The sequence below is a fragment of the Macrobrachium rosenbergii genome, chromosome 36, assembly GCF_040412425.1.
Source record: "Macrobrachium rosenbergii isolate ZJJX-2024 chromosome 36, ASM4041242v1, whole genome shotgun sequence".
Taxonomy (NCBI): Eukaryota; Metazoa; Arthropoda; class Malacostraca; order Decapoda; family Palaemonidae; genus Macrobrachium; species Macrobrachium rosenbergii.
Genome location: NC_089776.1, coordinates 33,553,335 through 33,574,429, shown reverse-complemented (window position 1 = coordinate 33,574,429; position 21,095 = coordinate 33,553,335). Strand labels below are relative to the sequence as shown.

At 34.6% G+C, this 21,095-nt stretch overlaps 1 protein-coding gene across 7 annotated transcripts in view; it reads right to left on the bottom strand.

Annotated features, from left to right (window-relative positions):
• LOC136825056 (uncharacterized) overlaps positions 1–21,095 on the bottom strand; it is a 136,040-nt gene that overhangs the window by 62,088 nt on the left and 52,857 nt on the right. For 4 of the 7 annotated variants that reach the window (XM_067081113.1, XM_067081112.1, XM_067081117.1 and 1 more), the window contains exon 3: positions 19,194–19,253. The exons of 2 other annotated variants lie outside the window; for them this stretch is intronic. In XM_067081113.1, the coding sequence (XP_066937214.1) occupies positions 19,194–19,253 (60 nt within the window). The remainder of the gene's footprint in view (positions 1–19,193; positions 19,254–21,095) is intronic. One more of the 7 variants, XM_067081119.1, reaches the window with a different exon arrangement.

The window sequence follows — 21,095 nt, the reverse complement described above, 5'->3', positions numbered from 1 at the left end:
AACACCGTGCTTAGTGAAGGTTTGAAGAGCACGAATGGGAGAGAGAGAGAGAGAGAGAGAGAGAGAGAGAGAGAGAGAGAGAGAGAGAGAGAGACAACACCATGTTTAGTGAAGGTTTGAAGAGCACGAATGGGAGATTGGGCTTTTGAGAGAGAGAGAGAGAGAGAGAGAGAGAGAGAGAGAGAGAGAGAGAGAGAGAGATGAGAGCTCGGAGTTGTACAAGTCAAGCCAATCACTCTAAAATTATATCTTACATCTGTCATTGTAGGGATCTGCAGAAGACTTTTTGCCTACTTCGTACATTTACCCTCTCTCTCTCTCTCAAAAACCCAGCCGCTAAACTACTTATGGATTCAACTGGATACAGTCATAAGTATGCAATCTCTCGATAATTACAAGTCATCAATATCGCAATCTTTCTGCTGAAATTCTTGTTTGATATAATTAATAACACAAAGCTATTGCTGAAGTTAATGCACGTTCTGATAACTTTGCCTTCCGTGAACTTTTCGCGGAGTAAAAATTTTCAAGTATTTCCTCATCATACTCTATTATTATTATTATTATTATTATTATTATTATTATTATTATTATTATTATTATAACAGTAGCAGCTCAACATAACAGACGCTTCAGGGTCTACCGTACTGATAAGTAACAAGGCTGTTCGGTAACAAAGACCCTATAGTACGGCAAAACTTGAATATTTTCTAAATATCTTTTACAGCTACCAGTACTTCTACATTGTTCCTAACTTAAACTAACCCTGTATTTTACACGTAGCATTTAATTTAAGACAGATATTTAAAAATATGTTAATTCTACAATGGTAGCAAAGCAAAGAATAATCATAAAAACGCAGTTGACAAGCACAAAAGACAGTTAAGTTGAGTTGGCACAGTATTTCATTAGAAAGTTACACACCAACATCACCCTTTTCAATCTTATAACTTATCACAGAACATCGAAATATTAATAACATTATTATGTTCAACATCATTAGTATTGCCATTATTTTTAACTTTTGAACCACTATACTTCAATAAGAATATAAACGAAAATAAAAATTAGTCATAACTTCCATCTCTGCTAGTTGAAGAATCATTTTACAGCAAACAGAGTAGAGGTTAAGAAGGATATTAAAAAATTTCGACGAAGAATACAGAAATAGGTTTCAAGAAACTTCAATTTGGAAGCAACATTACGGCAACTCTTAATTATCCTTTTGTAACTCTTTATCATGATTTTTCAACTCGCAAATTGGACCCAACGTTCAAAAAATTAGTTTCGAATAGTCAACTCTATACAAAAATGAGCACAATTACAAAAGACTTCTCTCTTATTTTAGATGTTTGTTTTCTTAACTGTTCATTTTACACCCCCGTTGGGTCAGTCGTCTCTAAAATTCTTACCAAGACCCCATTGTCAGTACAAACTTACAACACATTTACAAAATACTTGTCTCCTTTGCAAATGTTCTTCTCATGTTTTCCCAGTAAGCATTGCTGTTTTTAATAATTATATAAAACCTTCTAAATAACACATGGAAATATGTTTTTAATAATCGTACAAAACTTTCTAAATAACACACGGAAATATGTTTTTAATAATCATACAAAACTTTCTAAATAACACATGGAAATGTTTTTAATAATCACGCAAAACTTTCTAAATAATTCATGGAAATATGTTTTTAATAACCATACAAAACCTTCTAAACAATCCATGGAAATATGAAACACGTTTTTCTAGGCATCTCGGCAAGGGCCCCAATAACTCGTTAGTGCCTCTTCCTGCAGAGAAAGCGTAAACAAGACCTCGGCTTTTCCCAGAACCACAGCCCACAAGCGCAACGCTAAGATCTCGCTAAGCCTAAATGGAAGACGATGGGGAAAATAATCAAGGGGAAAAAAACAGATACACATCACTAATGAAGACAACACCTTTATCCCGTTAGTAGTCTCTCTCTTTTCCTCTCTCTCTCTCTCTCTCACGAAATAAGAGTGCCAGCCAGTGCCTGTCTTAATTAACGTTTTGGCACTGGACTAGTCTTGCACATACTAGGCTCAAGTCGCCTTTCCGTTTGGTGGTAATAGTTTTAATTTACGTGAAATAATTCTATAAACTACAGTGGAACACGGTATGTACAGTCTGTATGTATGTGTGTGTACGTATATAAGTATATATATATATATATATATATATATATATATATATATATATATATATATATATATATATATATATGTAGAGAGAGAGAGAGAGAGAGAGAGAGAGAGAGAGAGAGAGAGAGAGAGAGAGAGAGAGAGAGAGAGAGAGAGAGAATTTATATAGGTGTGTGTGTTTGTGTGTGGCCATCTATAATGTGTGTGGCTATCCAAACTCCTCTTCCAGTTAGAGAGCGTGGATTCAAAGCGTGTCCACTGTATAGTTGTCCGCAAGCCTATGAATGAGGATGCTAGCGCCAAGCCATTATCAAAAACCATAGTTACCACCAACCATAGCTGACTTATCACCAGGTACATAACTCCCTGCTCAGTTCAACATGACAAAATGGAATTTTCAGTACACAGGCACAGATACGTTTCCCCCGTGGGACATAGCACGCTGTTGGCCCAGCGTTCGACTCTCCTACCGGCTAATGAAGAATGAGAGGAATTTATTTCTGGTGATAGAAATTCATTTCTCGCTATAATGTGGTTCGAATTCCACAATAAGCTGTAGGTCACGTTGCTAGGTAACCAATTGGTTCTTATCCACGTAAAATAAACTTAATCCTTCGGGCCAGCCCTAGGAGAGCTGTTAACCAGCTCAGTGGTCTGGTTAAACTAAGGTATACTTAACTTTAACAGTGGAAGGAGTACCAAAGCCTGCACTCTCTCTACTCCTTTCCAGCCACCATTTCCCTGAATATTCTTCTGCTATCTCCTCAGGCGTGGTTATTCCCTCAAAGGCATTTAGACAAGCGAATTCTCGGGGCTTCACTCTATGTGTGTATTTGCACATATAATACAAAGCTACAGCTGCAACATCGCTTCAGGATAACGATATACAAATACTCCAAATCGCTTTCGCTTCAATGCTACAAGTTCTGCTTAAGAGACGAGGCGCATTCGCTTCTACGAAACGCGTGTCGTTCGCGTATCGTTCTTCCATGAAAACTACCATTCCGATTTTCTCCCCTTTTTTAGTTTATACGGATTCAGTTTCACTGGTTTGCATCTTCCACGATCGCATGTTGATTTCCGACGATTCTGAGTTTTTAACCGTTTCATTTCAATGATTGCGATTTGGATTGTTTTCTAATTTTCTACGACTGTAAATTTTTATTTTCACATTTCCTAAAGCTGTGAATTAATTTTTTTTTGTAATTTTCTTGAATATAAACTACATTTTCATATTTTGCAACTAAAAATGTTTGTGTTTTCCTTTTTTCCAATGTTATAAACGTCTGTTTTACTAATTTCTTTCTTTTGAATATTCTAGTTTTAAATTTCTTTGTTTTGGTTTTCCTACGATTATGAATTTCCCTTTCAGTTTCTATGACTGAATTTTCTCTAAAGTGGTGGATTTCTCTAGTTATCTAAATCTTTACAGTATAAGTTTTTTCTGTATTAACGCTTCTACTAGAGTGAATACATGCTTCTTTTTTTTACGACTATGGATCTGTTTGGGTTCATTCTCTCAAACTGAATTTTTTTGAGTTTCGTTTCTTACAACTATGTATCATTTTTTTTCCTTTCCTACAATTCTAAATTCCTTTCTAAAATTTTCAATGGCTGTGAATTTGGTTTCTCCTACGATTGTGACTGTGTATCATTTCTACAACTGTGAAAGTCTGATTAGTTTTTGACTGATTCTGAACGTTTTCGTTTTATCTAAACATTTTCTACGATTTTTTTTTTCATATTCTACTGCTGTAAATTTATTTCTATGTTTATTTGTTTCCACATTTTCTATGACTTGAATCTTTACACATTTTCTACGATCCGATTTTGTTTTCACATTTTCTATGCTAGTAAATTGTTTTCTGCATTTTATTTTCTACGATTGTGGTTATTCTTGTTCTTTTTTTTTATTGTATAGTTTTTCTTTTTCAATTCTCTATAACATTTTGCCGTGATGATTATTTTCTCTCGCTCTTTCCTACTTAATCAATTTCAACTCCTTTTCCCGTCGTCAGTTTCTCTTTAGTCTAATTTTTGTCCCGGATGTTTTCTACATACATGTATGAATACGCATGCACACGCACTCACGCGCGCGCTCGCACACACACACACACACACACACACACAACGCGGATATTGCAAGAACCAAGATGACCAACTGCTATGGAAAACTGGAATCCCCTCAGCGAATATTTGCAAAAACTGTGGATATAATCCGCTTCGAAAATGAGAAGTTCCTAACATGGAAGTACGATAAAGAAGCAAGTTTCTGAGCCTCGAGCAAACGCTAAATGAGCACGAAGAGGGAAAATTTCAAAGGTCAGAAAAAGTACCTTCAAAAAGTGATATATATATATATATATATATATATATATATATATATATATATATATATATATATATATATATATATATATATATATATATATATATATATATATATAAATAAATAAAAAAACTTGTTATCATAAAAAGGAAAAGTTTTTGTTGCCGAGTGTGGGTGTGCGTGTGTGCGTGTGGAGAGAGAGAGAGAAAGAGAGAGAGAGACCGGACTGATGTTGTTTACCGGGAAAGAGAACAACACTTAGCAGGGGGGAGGGGGGGGATGGATAGAGATGATGTTGCTGACGACGATGATGCAGGCGATCGATACAAGCAAAGAGGGAAACTTTGGAACTGTCGCTCTAATACGAATTACACAGACGGAGTCTAAAGGCAGAGTGAAAACACGAGAGAGAGAGAGAGAGAGAGAGAGAGAGAGAGAGAGAGAGAGAGAGAGAGAGAGAGAGAGAGAGAGAGAGAGAGAGCAAATCTAGGGCTATAGGATGCTGTCCCGTCACAAAGCCAGGATTACATTATTTACTAAAATATCATGTACCAAAAACAGATTAATTGGAAATCATTTCTCGCTAATGGCATTCATGAGAGATAGATTTCTTACTTTAAGCTGGGGTCACAAATATTATGGGGAGCACGAAACTGGGTTTATATACTCTATCCATTAGTACTTATAGTAAAAAAATAATAAGAGCAGTTTTTCACAGCAACATTGGCGAGAGAAAGGCAAGGGGTGGGATATATTAAACATACAAAAATGATTCGCCACTGAGTGAATCGTTAAACATGTGAGAAAATGGACTGACAAGGAATGTGTAGATGATGGAAACTTGTGTGGGGAAGGCAGTGAACTCGAGACGGAGATAACTAGAGAATTTCACTGTTTTTGTAATGATGCTGAAATATATATAAAAAAGAATCAGATTTTCGAAATGAATGAATATGAATTAGCTTCATTATTTTTTTCATTTCTTAAGGGGCACACACTCTCTCTCTCTCTCTCTCTCTCTCTCTCTCTCTCTCTCTCTCTCTCTCTCTCTCTCTCTCAGCGTGTTTTCTTTCTTCTCCTCCCCATCTGATATATAAGTAACTGAATTCTTTTTTCTCTCTCTCTCTCTCTCAGCGTGTTCTCTTTCTTCTCCTCCCCATCCGATATATTAGTAACTGAATTCTTTTCTTCCCCCTTTCTCTCTGCTAACATAACTATCTTTCTTTCTAGCTCTTTTTCTTTTCCCCCACCTAGTAAAATATCAATCGAATTTCTTTTCCTTTTTCTCTCTCTCTTTCGCCCCCCTCTTCTTTTTCCCCTTCTCTCTTTTATCGCATGTCATCCATCTCCTCCTCTCTTCCCCCCTGATTCTCATTCTTTCCTTCCTCCCTTCGGATACTTACATTGTCTCCCTCCCCAAAAGTTATTCATTCTCCTTCCTTCCTTTTTCCCCCACTTTAGATCTCTCTCTCTCTCTCTCTCTCTCTCTCTCTCTCTCTCTCTCTCTCTCTCTCTCTCTCCGTCTACTCCATTTCACATTTACTTGTATCGCCGTTGGTTTCTCACGGTGGATTTTTAACCGTTATGCCGTGCCGGCATGATCAGAAGACGTCGAATTACCTTTCTTTATTTTCCTCTCACTTCAAATTGACGAGAAATTTATTTTATAACAGTGAACATATTTTTGATAAAAAAATATATATTTACAGTACGTATATTTATCCAAGATTCTGATGCTGAAAATATTGCTTTGCTGTGTATGATCGTTGTCGTGGCAAACGTTACTTTGAAAATGTATCCGGCAATATTTAATGTATACGTTTAATTATCCCGATATCCATCCTTTTAATATGCTCACTGTAATTACGACCATTACAATGATAAACGTCAATCTGAAAGGAAATATGCATAATGCTTATGTATGAATCTGAGATGATACAGATCTATTTGAATTCGTCGCCAAAGTATGATAATAAGGATCAAGATGATGATTTATATATATATATATATATATATATATATATATATATATATATATATAAATATATATAGGAACTTATCTTTCTTGCGGAACGCATTAGCAATATATTATCATTATCATGAGTGTTTCTATTTTTACCGTCATTACCGATAGAAGGAGGTGATTATATATATATATATATATATATATATATATATATATATATATATATATATATATATATATATATATATATATATATATATATATATATAATCATACTATATATATGTTGGTAACGATATATATAATAATTATTGCTAATGCATTTTCATAAAACTAGAAAGCCCTTTTAATAAAAATTGTATGATGAAGATAAACAGTGATATATATGAAGATATATATATATATATATATATATATATATATATATATATATATATATATATATATATATATATATATATATATATAATATATTTATATATGCGTTTAAAAATAACCCTTCTAGCATGATGCTGACGATTGTCGTTGAGATAATGATTATTTGCAAATTGCAAATTACGTAAAATGACTACCATGAAACTATTTTTAAAATCCCAGCTGTTATTTTTTGCAATATTCAAAATACATTAGTTGATATGTAATTTAAAATCCATCAGTAGTGTTAGTTTATGATGATACTGAACAAGAATATTTTTCAAAAATACTTTTTATGAAAATAATTTTTTTCGCATACGACGGGTCATTATGGTAACCTACTTTAAATGTCATTTTAATCGTAAATTTTCTCCCAATAAAAACAATTTCAAGCTGATAATATTTTAAAATAACTTTAACTTCCAAATATTTATCACACCAATATCTCGGTAAAATTCATTTCTGAAAATAATTCCAGTTTCAAACTGTCTCGTGGATGAGTTTTTTAAACGTTAAAATATTTGGCTTTTACAACTTGAAATGTTTCGTCCAGGAATAATCTTAAAACTGTCCAATATAAAAGCAATTCTACCCATGTCATTTATTTATTAAAAGTTCGCTTGAAAGAAAAAAAATTGATACTTGATATCAAAATCTACTACAGCGGTATATTTAACAGTTTGACTAACTTCCAATTCATGTAATGTGATGACTGTGTTGTTATTGTTGTTAACAGGAAAGCTGGCCTTATACCAGCACATGCGGTTGTTCCTAGGGCATCAACGTAACGTAAACTACTTTAAAAACATCTGCAACGGCGATAATATGGTGATGATTCACTCGAAGAAAAACTTCTATTTATGTAACCAAGTTTTTCATTCATTCTATTACACAAGACAAGGGAAAAACCACAACACTAGAAACTAAGAATACATACATACATACATACATATAACATTTTGCACACATACACATACACATACATACATACATACATATATATATATATATATATATATATATATATATATATATATATATATATATATATATATATATATATATATATATATTTCCTAGAGAGCTGTTAATCAGCTCAGTGGTCTGGTAAAACTAAGGTGTACTTTTTTTTAAATACATACATACATACATATAAACATACACACATTTATATATATACACATTTATATATATATTGACCTTTAATACCCCTTAAGTATATAAAATTATGCTAAATTAGAACCAAAGTCTTCAATGGCCTTTCATGTATTTACTTATCTACTCATTTGGTTATTTTCATTCAAACCAGGCCGAAATCGTACAACAGCTGAACAGGTAGATAATTTTCTGAAAAAAAAAGCTAAATAAAGGAATTTCGAAAATACCCACATCATGAGGTCAGCAGCTTAAAAAGGGTTCCCACCGTTAAACTGAAAGAAAAGAAACTTGCGAAAACACACGTTAGGCAGAGAGCGTCACGATAGAAAAAAAAAACATATATATAAAAAAAGGATGCAAATGACAGTGCTAAATATTAAACAGTCACAGAACAAAGACACGAACGCGAGAGAACAGACAATAAAATTCGAAAGAACAGGGACGAAAACTAAAAGAGAAAGCATGCAGCTAACAAGTGAAAGAACACCGAGCGAGATGAGACGAAAAATACAAAAAAAAAAAAAAAAAAAAAAAGGAGAGAGAAAAGTAACGTACTTTCACCAGACATCCCTCAACAGCTAAGAGAGTTCGTTCTCCTAGTACCACTGTAAAACTGTAACCAGCGACAAAAATAAAAAAAAAAACCCTTTTACTGCCTTTCCTTTCCCTTAAAAAACAGTTCACCTCCCTTTCCCCCTTTTCCCTTAATAACCCTCTCCACCTCAATTTTTCCCCCCCTTATTCCATCCTTACGCATTCACTGCAAGCATTTAAAACCGCGCGTGAAGGGACCGCAGTCACTGAAACAGCGCCGATTCCCCGCCCGACCTACGGGCGAAGGACGCTCGTTGGAGAGAGAGTTCTTTCGTTAGATTATGCACTCATATCATGAGAAAGATTACACTTTCTGTTGCTGATCTAAGATGTGTTCCCTTAGCCTATGCACTTTTGGAGAGAGAGAGAGAGAGAGAGAGAGAGAGAGAGAGAAGAATGGATGCAAGACGGGGGATGCAAAATACAGGTTTTTGTTCCGTATAGGCGACCCCATCCCACCTATACACACCGGGCCCGCGCCCCCCCCCTCCCCACAACCCCTCTCTTTCCTTACCGATGTGCACCACCACAACACATACACCTGGGAACCCCGTGAGGATAAATGAGAAGGTGAGTCTGCATTTTAGCAACTGGAGAGAGAGAGAGAGAGAGAGAGAGAGAGAGAGAGAGAGAGAGAGAGAGAGAGAGAGAGAGAGAGAGAGAGAGAGAGAGAGAGAGGTCTTGCTTTTCAAGTTTCAGTTCTGTAGTTTCATGATTATAAATATATATATATATATATATATATATATATATATATATATATATATTTATATATATATATATATATATATATATATATAAATATATATATTTATATATATATATATATATATATATATATATATATATGTGTGTGTGTGTGTGTGTGTGTGTGTGTGTGTGTGTGTGTGTGTGTGTGTGTGTGTGTGTGCATTATCAAGAGTAACGCTAAGGGAACTGGAGAAGGTCCCATATTAACGGAATAATGATGTTGCTCCCTGATTCACACTTATTACCCTAAAGGCATATCTCGAGATAATCACACTGTCTTACTTCAAAACAACAACAACAGTTCATCAGCTGCCCTTGCTATTAATTAGAGATCTGGTGTTAATCAAGCCATGGAGAGAGCGGATATTTAAATAAACATTTCAATAAAAGAGCAAATGATATTTTTCTTACAATAATATTGATCATTGCGAGGGTTAACGAACGATACTCTACGGGAATATCCCAGCACCAACACTGGAATTTTTTTTTAGTTCATTCATATATAAATATATATAAAACCGACCTTGCACCGAGCGATGTCAGCACAAAAAAAAATATATATATATATATAAAAAAACTGAACACCATTTTATGAAGGCTATTAAAAATAAATACCGTCTCGATGCCACTGCAAATATTTTTCTGAATTTATGTATCAAAGTGCATGACTTTGGATGTCGTTCAGAGAGAGAAAAAAATGACTCCACCAAATTTAACTTCCTACCAGCCACAAAATCGACAAATTATTTCACGAATAACACAAGGGATTATTGAGGCAACAGGCCTAATTGCTTCCCATAGTTAAACATGCAGCAATGAAACTGAAGTGTGGAAATGAAAAATGGTACTAAACATCCGCCCATTCATCTGTGCAAACCATAGAGAAAAGATCACGTAATATTTATAAAGAAAGATAGCCTACTCAGACTACATGAGAACAGGTTAATTAAATACTATAAGAACAATATGACAACCGTTTATCACTGCTATTCTCATGGATCAAAATGTTTCATATTATTATCATCGTCACCACCACCACTAATGCTAACTATTAACTAATACTGAGAGCTGAAATGTAACACTTAGAAAAGACCACTCACTCCAAACCTTACAGTTCTGTCCAAGCACTATGACCTGAACTCACGCAGACAATACAGATTTAGGAAAATCTTAAATTTTCAACAATATGAGAAATTTTACTGGAGATGACATGTTCTAAAACCTAATTATTGCAATGGAAAGTCTTTCCTTGACACTGACTTAACAAACAGAACTGTGCACAATTATTTATCTGTTTATATGTATGTATATGTGTATACATATATATATATTATATATAATATATACTATATGTATATGCATACATATGTATACTGTATATATATACACATATCATCATATATATATATATATATATATATATATATATATATATATATATATATATATATATATATATATATATATATATATACTAAGAATCAGTACTGAGGCCACATTACAGGAAAGCGTTGCCACAATCACAAGTATTACAATTCAAAAGGACGTTCTTGGAATCAATAACGTCATTTTTGACAACTTTTATATTTCCCCTGTGATCATTGACCTCCAAATAATAACGGAAACTATCGGCAGAAAAAGTGGCTTAGCTAACGATAGCTCATCAGTTTTCGAAAGCATCATCTAATCGAAACAGCAACAGTGAAAACATTTTCAAAAAAATATTCTTAATAAGGTATGGATCACAAAAATCTTTTTAAGCTGGAAATCGAACAAATAATCCATTTTTTTTTTTAATAAGGGACCGAACAATTTCTGCGGACCTTCACAACACACTGATGAAAGAGCAATGCACTGAAAATGACTGGAAAGTCCGTAATATTCTCACCTAGAATCTTCATGCAAATAGATCTATATACACAGTTCAAAATCATACACTCACAAACACCGAAGTGGTTATTCATGCATTCTTTTTCAATGCGATAACCAAAGACACAATCTATATCACAATCGTAAACACAACACAGGAAAACTTTCATGAGCACCAAAGACTTAACAATGAAGTCTAAAACGAGCAGGGTGTATTAAACTCTGTCATACTATAAAGGCACACATATATGCATGTGTAGTATGTGTAGTATGCATAACAAACCGAAGCACAGACGCACCCAAATACTCGACCCAGAGTAGCACCGCGAACCAACTCCTGGACTCCATCTTTCTACTTAAGGTACTATAGAATCATTTTACTAAACGTCCTTTCGGAATGGCCCAAACTCCCTTCAACTCCCCCCCCCCACACCGATGTCCCCCATGTCTCTTTCTCTCCCATCCCGGTCTCCCTTCCTACCTTTCCTCTCCCCCAACCCTTGACTCCACCGCCCTCTCCTCAACCACCTTTCCGCCTTCTTCGTCTGCCTGCCGACTCCTCCCCCAAAACGAAGACCCTTCCTCCTCCTCCTCCTCCTCCTCCCATTCCAATCAACCAACCAAGCCCTTGGCCAAGAGGATTTCCCCTTCCATCCACTAACCCCTCCCTTCTCTTAAACCCCCTCCCGTCCCAACACACCTTCAAACCTCATGAGGGAGGCGCTGAAAACCCTTCACACCGGACCTGACTTCTCAAAAAATGAGAACATCGCAAAAGTGCTTTCAGGAGTGTTGGAAAAAAAAATGGGGGGGGGAGAGGGGGAACCCCGCATGCATTGCTTGCATGCATATTTGGCATTCCAAATCGAACGTCTTTTGTATGGGACTCTTTCACCGCTTCTGCTTCCAAAGCCCTTTTCCAACCCTCCCCATCTCTCTCTCTCTCTCCCCCTAAGGTACCATCACCACCACTACTTACTTCAGAGAGAGAGAGAGAGAGAGAGAGAGAGAGAGAGAGAGAGAGAGAGAGAGAGAGAAGGACAGGTTTCAGATAAAAAGGGGTTCATGCCCCGACACCATTTACAACTTCTATGCAGAACTCGGCCCCAAGCCCCCTTTTTCTGGTAGGAAATAAACAAGGAAAAACGATCGCCCCGCGTCATTCCTCTGAATGGAAACGAGCGAAATGCCGAAAGCAATACGCAGGAGATTCTCCAATGTCATCTACGCTAACACCGACCTATATATGCCAATGCCCGTTCCCCAATGGGGTATATATATACGATGCCCCAACCCCAAGTCCCACTTTTTTCCCCTGGGGGAGGAATCCATGGACCGTCGTTTGGGTTAAGATGGGATAGCTCGGGCTTTCACAAAAGCATCAACAAACGCAAGAAACGCGATTTGTTATAAATGACAGGGCACAACATTGCAGGTAATGCAGTCTGACGTGTTAGGGAGAAAAAATGCGTAGGGTCGGTTTTAAAGCACACGATGGGAGATATGAATGAAATTACTGGGAATTCGGTTTTTATGCCACTTTTATGAGTTTTCTTTTCTTTAACAAAATCGGACTTCTAATTTGCGAAAGCTTGCATTTCAAGTTAATGGGTTTTTGGGCTTTATTCCAAATGAATGCTTGATCACTGAAATAATAATAATAATAAAAATACACAAAATTATAAATCGTTTTTCGCCCATAAATACAACAATATCCAAAGATTTTTACGTGTCATAAAAACTTATAATTACCAAAGTTCATAAAACACAAATCATTGCGCTAACAAGCATAATAAAAAAAATATACGACCAGAACACAAAAATAATTACAAAAATATAATATGAAATAACCATCAACAAAATCCAAGATCTTATGTGGGGAAAAAATCTATTCTAATTTGCATTGGGAAAAAAAGCCTTGACACTGAAGTTCAAATTTCCCCTCCCCAACCCCAAAAAGTATGATAAGGCGCAATGTTTTATATATATATATATATATATATATATATATATATATATATATATATATATATATATATATATATATATATATATACATACAGAGAGAGAGAGAGAGAGAGAGAGAGAGAGAGAGAGAGAGAGAGAGAGAGAGAGAAAAAATTCACAATACGCCCAAAGGGCAGGTGGCAAAAATGGTGTTAAGTTTCCACAGTCGACTAACTGCCAGCTACTAATAATCTGTTTAGGTCAACAGAAAAATTGTATGAGATATAAAAGAATGGGCCTGAAGGTTATCAGGTCATTACGGAATCGAACCTGGGACCTCTCACTGGCCAGATGAGTCATAACCACTGCACCACAAGTAACCCACACTTTTTGGTACACACACACATATATATATATATATATATATATATATATATATATATATATATATATAAAATTATATATACACATATATATAATATATATATATAAATATAAATATATATATACATATATATATATATATATATATATATATATATATATATATATATATATATATATATATATATATATATGTGTGTGTGTGTGTGTGTGTGTGTGTGTGTCTGTGTAGGACAGACATTAAGTGACACAACAAAGCGATGGAGGAACAAATAAAAAAAAACTGATCAATTCATGGGCAAAACAAACCGTGGCAACAAAACACATTTAATCGAATGCCCACCTCCCCACCACACAAAAAAGTTAGACCTCTTAAAAAATACTAAAGCATAAAAACTTATGGAAACAATACAAGACAGTTTTAGAAAAGGAAAATTACTCGATAATATTGTCTTAAAAATGCGAATGAAGTTATATGAAAAAATGAGAAATGTGATACAAAAAACATGCACATAAAATGAATACTTCGAGCATTAAACACAACATGCGACAGTAAAAAAACTGAAACCACTAAAATAAAATAAAATAAAAACACCTATAGGTGAAAAACTGTCTAACAAATCCACACACGTATACTGTACGTATGAATACGCGTATAAAAGTATACTTTAGCGTCAGACACGTCTCGCACCAATTTAATAAAAAAAAAAAAACTGAATACGGACCAAAATTAAAAAAAAAAAAATTATGAAAAATAAACTGAGGGACTCAAGTTGCGAAATTGTCAGGGGAAGAAAAGGAAGGGTTTAGCACAATGTAGTAGCCACAACCAGGCACGTATGAAGGCGAGGCGGGATAGATACGTTGGCCTCACCCCTTAACCTCCTCTCTCCCCTCCCTCCCACCCCCCTACCCAACCCTGCTATATGAACGAACGAAGGGAAGAGAAGGGATATGTGCGTGCGTGTGTGTGTGTGTGTGTGTGTGTGTGTGTGTGTGTGTGTGTGTGTGTGTGTGTGTGTGAGGAAGTTAAGAGTAGGGGCTGAGGGAGCACAGAAGAGGGAATATTGGACAGGGGTAGAATGATGGAGGAGAAGGGTGAGGGGGTGAGGGGTTTTCCTAGAAATATCAACGCCCCTGTCTAGGTGGCTGTTGCAATAAAAAGAGAGAGAGAGAGAGAGAGAGAGAGAGAGAGAGAGAGAGAGAGAGAGAGAAAGAGTAAATTTCACAGAAATATATATATATATATATATATATATATATATATATATATATATATATATATATATATATATATAAAATATATATATATATATATATATATATATATATATATATATATATATATATATATATATTTATATACATAGTTTGAATGCAGTCTGAGGTTAAAAGTTATGTCATTACATGGAACAATAAATACAAATCAAAACAAAACAAAAAACCTACACGTCAAAAAAAAAAAAAAAAAAAAAAAGACTTGAGAAACTAACAAACCACCTGAAGAAACTGGGGAGAGGTTAATATGTATGGGTGAAAACCCATTCTGAGAGAGAGAGAGAGAGAGAGAGAGAGAGAGAGAGAGAGAGAGAGAGAGAGAGAGAGGATCTGCGGTGTTCTCAACCTTACTATTACAACATAACGTGCACTGGTCGTGCTGATGCTTGTTACTAAGGGTTTTAAGGACGTGTCAGGCGGCGTTCCATACGCCCTTTTCCACCGGAGAGAATGCAGTGCATCCCGGGACCAGCTTGGGAACAACAACGGCACAAACGCGTTTCCGATTTCCAGCCATCGAGGGTGACATAATTTATAATGTAACCACCACCACCACCGCCTCATCCTCAATCCTACTCTCCTCCTCCTCCTTCCCTCCTCCACCACCTAAAGTACTGTAGCACCTCTTGGGCGGAGGAGGAGAATCCCACCACGGTGCGCAGACTTCAAACAGTATACCGGCGCCATTTGAAATAGGGTTCAGCTACTTTTTTTCTCTGTTAATTTGGCGGCTGTGGTAACACCATTCCCATTCAGTTTTCACGCCTAATACTTATATTTACTAATTGCTATCCTTCATTCCCCTTTTCGACTCTAAAAAACTTGAAGATAATGTCCTTTTCGTCCTATCAAAGATTCGACTTCCGTAACATAAGATAAAATATTACTTTATTCTTTACAGACCTCATATTTTATCCTTCCATCACATTCTCTTAGTCCATTTTTCAACTTCGGATTTTAGCACCCACCTCCTACCATCCACTATCCTTCCATTATCATTCTGTTCTTATTCCAAGAGAGAATCATAAACTTTGATTCAAATCTTAAAACACTTCTTCGCTGACATTTTACTTTAGATTAACTTCTTACATCACCTTTCAATCTCCAACTATTTTCTTCTACCTATCTTTGCTAGCTAAGTCTTGTTCCCTCACGTTCATATCAATGTGATTTTTCCTAATATCCCAAAAAATGACAATACAATTTTCTCTCCATCTCTTTCTCAGTTTCCTGAAAGTTACTCGTGACGAAGACATCGATAAAGATTACAAATTTCATTTTACGATACTTAATTCAACAACAGAATACTTCACCAGAAAGAGAAAAAATAAACAAACAAATACATGAAACGTTATTTTTTTATTCTCCTCCACGCCGCACATTTTTATTTACAAGTTTTTAAATGCTTTAAAATCATCGTATGTTTAACGCAGTTCAACACTTTCGACTGAGATTGATTTTATCTTATGAAATTTACAAAGATTTTACGAACACGTTTTGCCCCCTCTAGTTTAACCAGATAAATAAATCTCTATCTATCTATCGGTCTGTCTATCAGTCAGCCTATGTGTCTACCTACCTATTCATCTATCTATCTCTCTATCTTTACATAATTTATATGATTAAGTAAAATATAAAGAAACACAAAGTTGAATAAGAAAGACAGCCTCCGTCTCCTTGTCTTCTCCCGCGCCCTCACTCGCTAGATTACAGTTAATCATGGCGTTATAGCACAACGAAGTACATTTGCACAGACGCACGCTGGGAGACAACCGCGACTAGAGGAAATTAAAAGGAGGGAAGGGAAGCGTGCTTAGCATGACAGACATCTATATGTACGTATGTATGTATGTATGTATGTATGTGTATGTATGTATATATATATATATATATATATATATATATATATATATATATATATATATATATATATATATATATAATATAAGTGTGTGCGTGTGTACGTACGTATGTATGTACATACATATATATACGTACGAATGTTTGTATATATAAGTATACACATACATACATATATATAATATATATAATCATATAGGCTATATATATATATTGTATATATATATATATATATATATATATATATATATATATATATATATATATATATATATATATATACATGCATTACACACATATACACACAAATATATATATTATATTACAATGTGTGTTTATGTAGGACAGTTTGTCCCGAATTCATCGCACGACATTTTCACACATTCAAATCCTACGCCAGAGAAGTCTCATTATCATTGAAATCTCTATACATTAGGGAGAACTTACTGTGAAATGGGATTATACGGAAAGCGCCTTTTAATAGCTTAGTGCATCCATTCAGGCAGATGCTCGAATCCTGGCGAGGCTAGGAGCACTTATCAAATAAAATTCCCCAAAGGTAGATATAAGATATGGTTAATTCGATAACTATGGGCTATTTGTGACTATACACACGTAAGTATATGTACAAATAAATAAATATAGAAATATACACATATATTATATATATTTATACACACATATATGTATAGCTATAAATATAATATATATATATATATATATATATATATATATATATATATATTTATATGTATATATAATATATATATATATATATATATATATATATATATATATATATATATATATATATATATATATATATATATATGTGTGTGTGTGTGTGTGTGTGTGTGTGTGTATATGTATATATTTAAATAAATAACCGACACCACACAGCTATGCATACAAACACACAAACACTGAAATTTAATATATATAGTGAAACTTCCAATTAAGAATTAATCACCGTCAACAAAGACCTGAGGCCCCCGGAGGGCGAAATCATCGCATTTTCTCCTTCCCCCACTCACAAACCCATCTCATAAATTTCGACCCCTCTCATGTTCTCTCCCTATTACTCTAACCGAAAAAAGGAGAGAGAGAGAGAGAGAGAGAGAGAGAGAGAGAGAGAGAGAGAGAGAGAGAGAGAGAATGTTACTAGGGAGGGCTAAGAGGTGAGAGGAAGTACACAGGGGTTACAGGAGTCGGGAGGGGGGGCGGGAGGTACACAGGGGTTACAGGAGTAGGGGGGAGGGGGGAGATTAGGGGCGGGATAGGTCGTGAGGCCTAGGCGAGAAAAAGGGATGAAGAGAGGGGGGTGAAGACACTGTTAGGAAATACCCTGTAAACCTTTGCACAAACCCACAACATGCCTATCTACCGTCACCGGGGTCCCTCCACCTATATCCCAATCCCCACCCCCTATCCAGAGGTCTGGTATTATGAAATCAGTAACGGCTAGGTGGGATTAGATGACGTCACCCATTTTTTTGGGGGGTTACATAGTACAGAGCACATACGGGCATTCTGTCATCTTGTGCCAGAATGTATGAAGGGTATTGCTAAATGACCGGAAGACTGCATAAAATTCTCTGAATATTAAGTGAAAGTAATTAGCACACCTTGATTTTTAACTATTAAGTTTTGAATTATAAGCCAAAGTAAACCCATATCAATCCAAAAGATTATAGTCATCATACATCAATGGCATCTTTATCAATGCAAAAGTCCTCATTTAACCATGCTGTTCTTGCGATTATTAATACATATAACACGCACACACATATATAAAGAAAATAATATTGGTGCAAATATTTCTAATTTGCATTTTCTTATACATGTTACACACACAACAAAATTCACCTTCGCAATTTTACTACGTCACATTTCTCTCTCTCTCTCTCTCTCTCATACATTTTACCTTAAACCTATCAAACTCTCAGATGCTATCATCGTTTAAACAAAACCTAAGAAAGATGTTTAACAAAAGGCAAAAAAATAATATAATATACATGTCACGAAATAAAAAAGCTCAATAGAAACAACCACCGAACATTGACAATTCGTTTTACAAACACAGAAAATAAACAAAACAATCTCATAATTAAGAGTCAACTTCCGTTCGTCATTAATACATGATGGGCGTCAAGCGTGAGTTTTTTAAAGAAGAAAATAATTTGGTCTCAAAAAGATGAATGATTAAAATATATCTATAAAACTAAAAAAATTTAAAACTATTGCGTAAATGAAAATAATTTCAGTAACTGAACTTATGACCTTTCAAAAGAAAGCTTTATATGAAAATTAAATTTCAACATCAAATCTTACTTTAAAAGAATTTTTGTCCAGTGAGTAACTAACATTGTAGTGCAAGATGGTTTTAGAAAACTCCACGCATCATCCCAAAAGGAACAAGAACGAAAAAAGTATTCACACAAAAATATACAATAAATAAAAAACTCAAAAAACGATCTACCAATGGCCAGTACCCCAATTTGTGCCCATGGGGAGAGAATGGCTGCTGTGGCCGAAGAATCTGTGAGTGAGAAAGAAAAATAATAAATAGTAATAGTATCTGATCTGCCGTTATGGAACTCATAATGTTCGCTTTCATTCAGTCACAACACAAATATCAATAAGCAGAGAACAAATTTCAACTGAACTTCAAATTCCGCTTTCAATTAATTCACAGATATAAATAACAAAATATATTTTAAATTACAAATGTAAATCAATCATAACATGTTTCAACTGAACTTCAATTCTCCTTTTCGTTTATTTCACAAACATATATAAATATCAAAAACATATTGCGACCGAAGTCTTTAAAAAGCATTTAACTAAATCACAATTTTAAATGAGTAAAAACATAATTTCATTAAAAAATCAAACCAAATCATAAAAAAAAAAAAAATTTTGACTAACGTACAAGTCATTTCTGCGCTGCAATGAATAAAACACTCAACACAGAAATGTGATGATCACAAATCAGAAAAGCAGACATACATTCTGCTCCTCTAATAATGCTGCTATAGAGCAACATTCAAAAAAATTTTCGTCCCTTTCACAACGTAAATATTTTGTACATACACGGGAATAAGTCCTGCCACATACCACCCATGCTTTTGACTTATTGATAACATTCAGGAGGAAACATAAACCTTGCAAAAATAAACATCATTAATATAAACTCTCGGCCCTTTATAACCGTGACCTCACTGCGTATTGACTGAAGAATTCTGTACAAACACACAAGACTGTATCTGCTAAAACAGCCTTAGGTCACCAAAGGTTCTTGTTTTTACGAGGAATCCGTAGAGCTCACTTCACAACATTCACGGGCAAAACAAGGCATATGAAAATGTTATCAAGTCTGATGCTAATTAACCGTCACCTAACACACTTCACTTTTTAACCAACCCTATCACCTTCCTCATAAGAATGAAGAGGTTCTGAAGCGACCTTTAGGAAAGTTACATGAATATAAAAGGTCAATGTATTTCTAATGGGCAACAGCAGACGCACACAATGAACCATTACGCCATTTTGATCCTCAGAATCTAGGTATTTAGTCCAATTATAAAAATTCCACCTTATTTTGTCTGTTTACAAAATGCTTCGTGTTTTGCGTAGCTATAAAAACTAAAACATCTTATAATAAAGATATTAATGGCAAAGATCTTAAACAGACATATCAAGGTTCCATAAGGAAAACGACATGAAAAGATAAAAATATTCAACATATACATGAATTAAAATACGTAAGTACACAGACAAAGTACGTACGTAAAATACACTTTCTACTGCAGATGAATACCGTAAACATCCTTAGACACGCTTACAATACAAATACTTACCAACAAGTCGTGATAAAAGCAAAATCTTACTTCTCATGTAAATATTTAAATTCAAATCGTTCTAATAGGTAGCACAAACAATATTCATCCTTAATCAGAGAGAGAGAGAGAGAGAGAGAGAGAGAGAGAGAGAGAGAGAGAAAAAGATTAAAAATAGTTAATTAAGTGTCCGAGGGATAATCCTCCCCTTCATTTCCAACTCAATCTGTTCCTCAATTTCAACCCAGTGCCAAGAAAGTCATTGATTATCGACTAAGAAGACACTACTGCAACGCCATTGGTTACACCCGTCAATCAAGTACATCTTGAGACACGGAACAATTCCTAGAAAATACTGAAAACATGACCCACTAAATAATACACACATACATACATATATATATATATATTATATACATATATATACATATATTATATATTATATTTATATATATATATATATATATATATATATATATATATATATATATAACTGAATCACGAAAATATGGAACGTGATGAATATATAAATAAAGATAAAA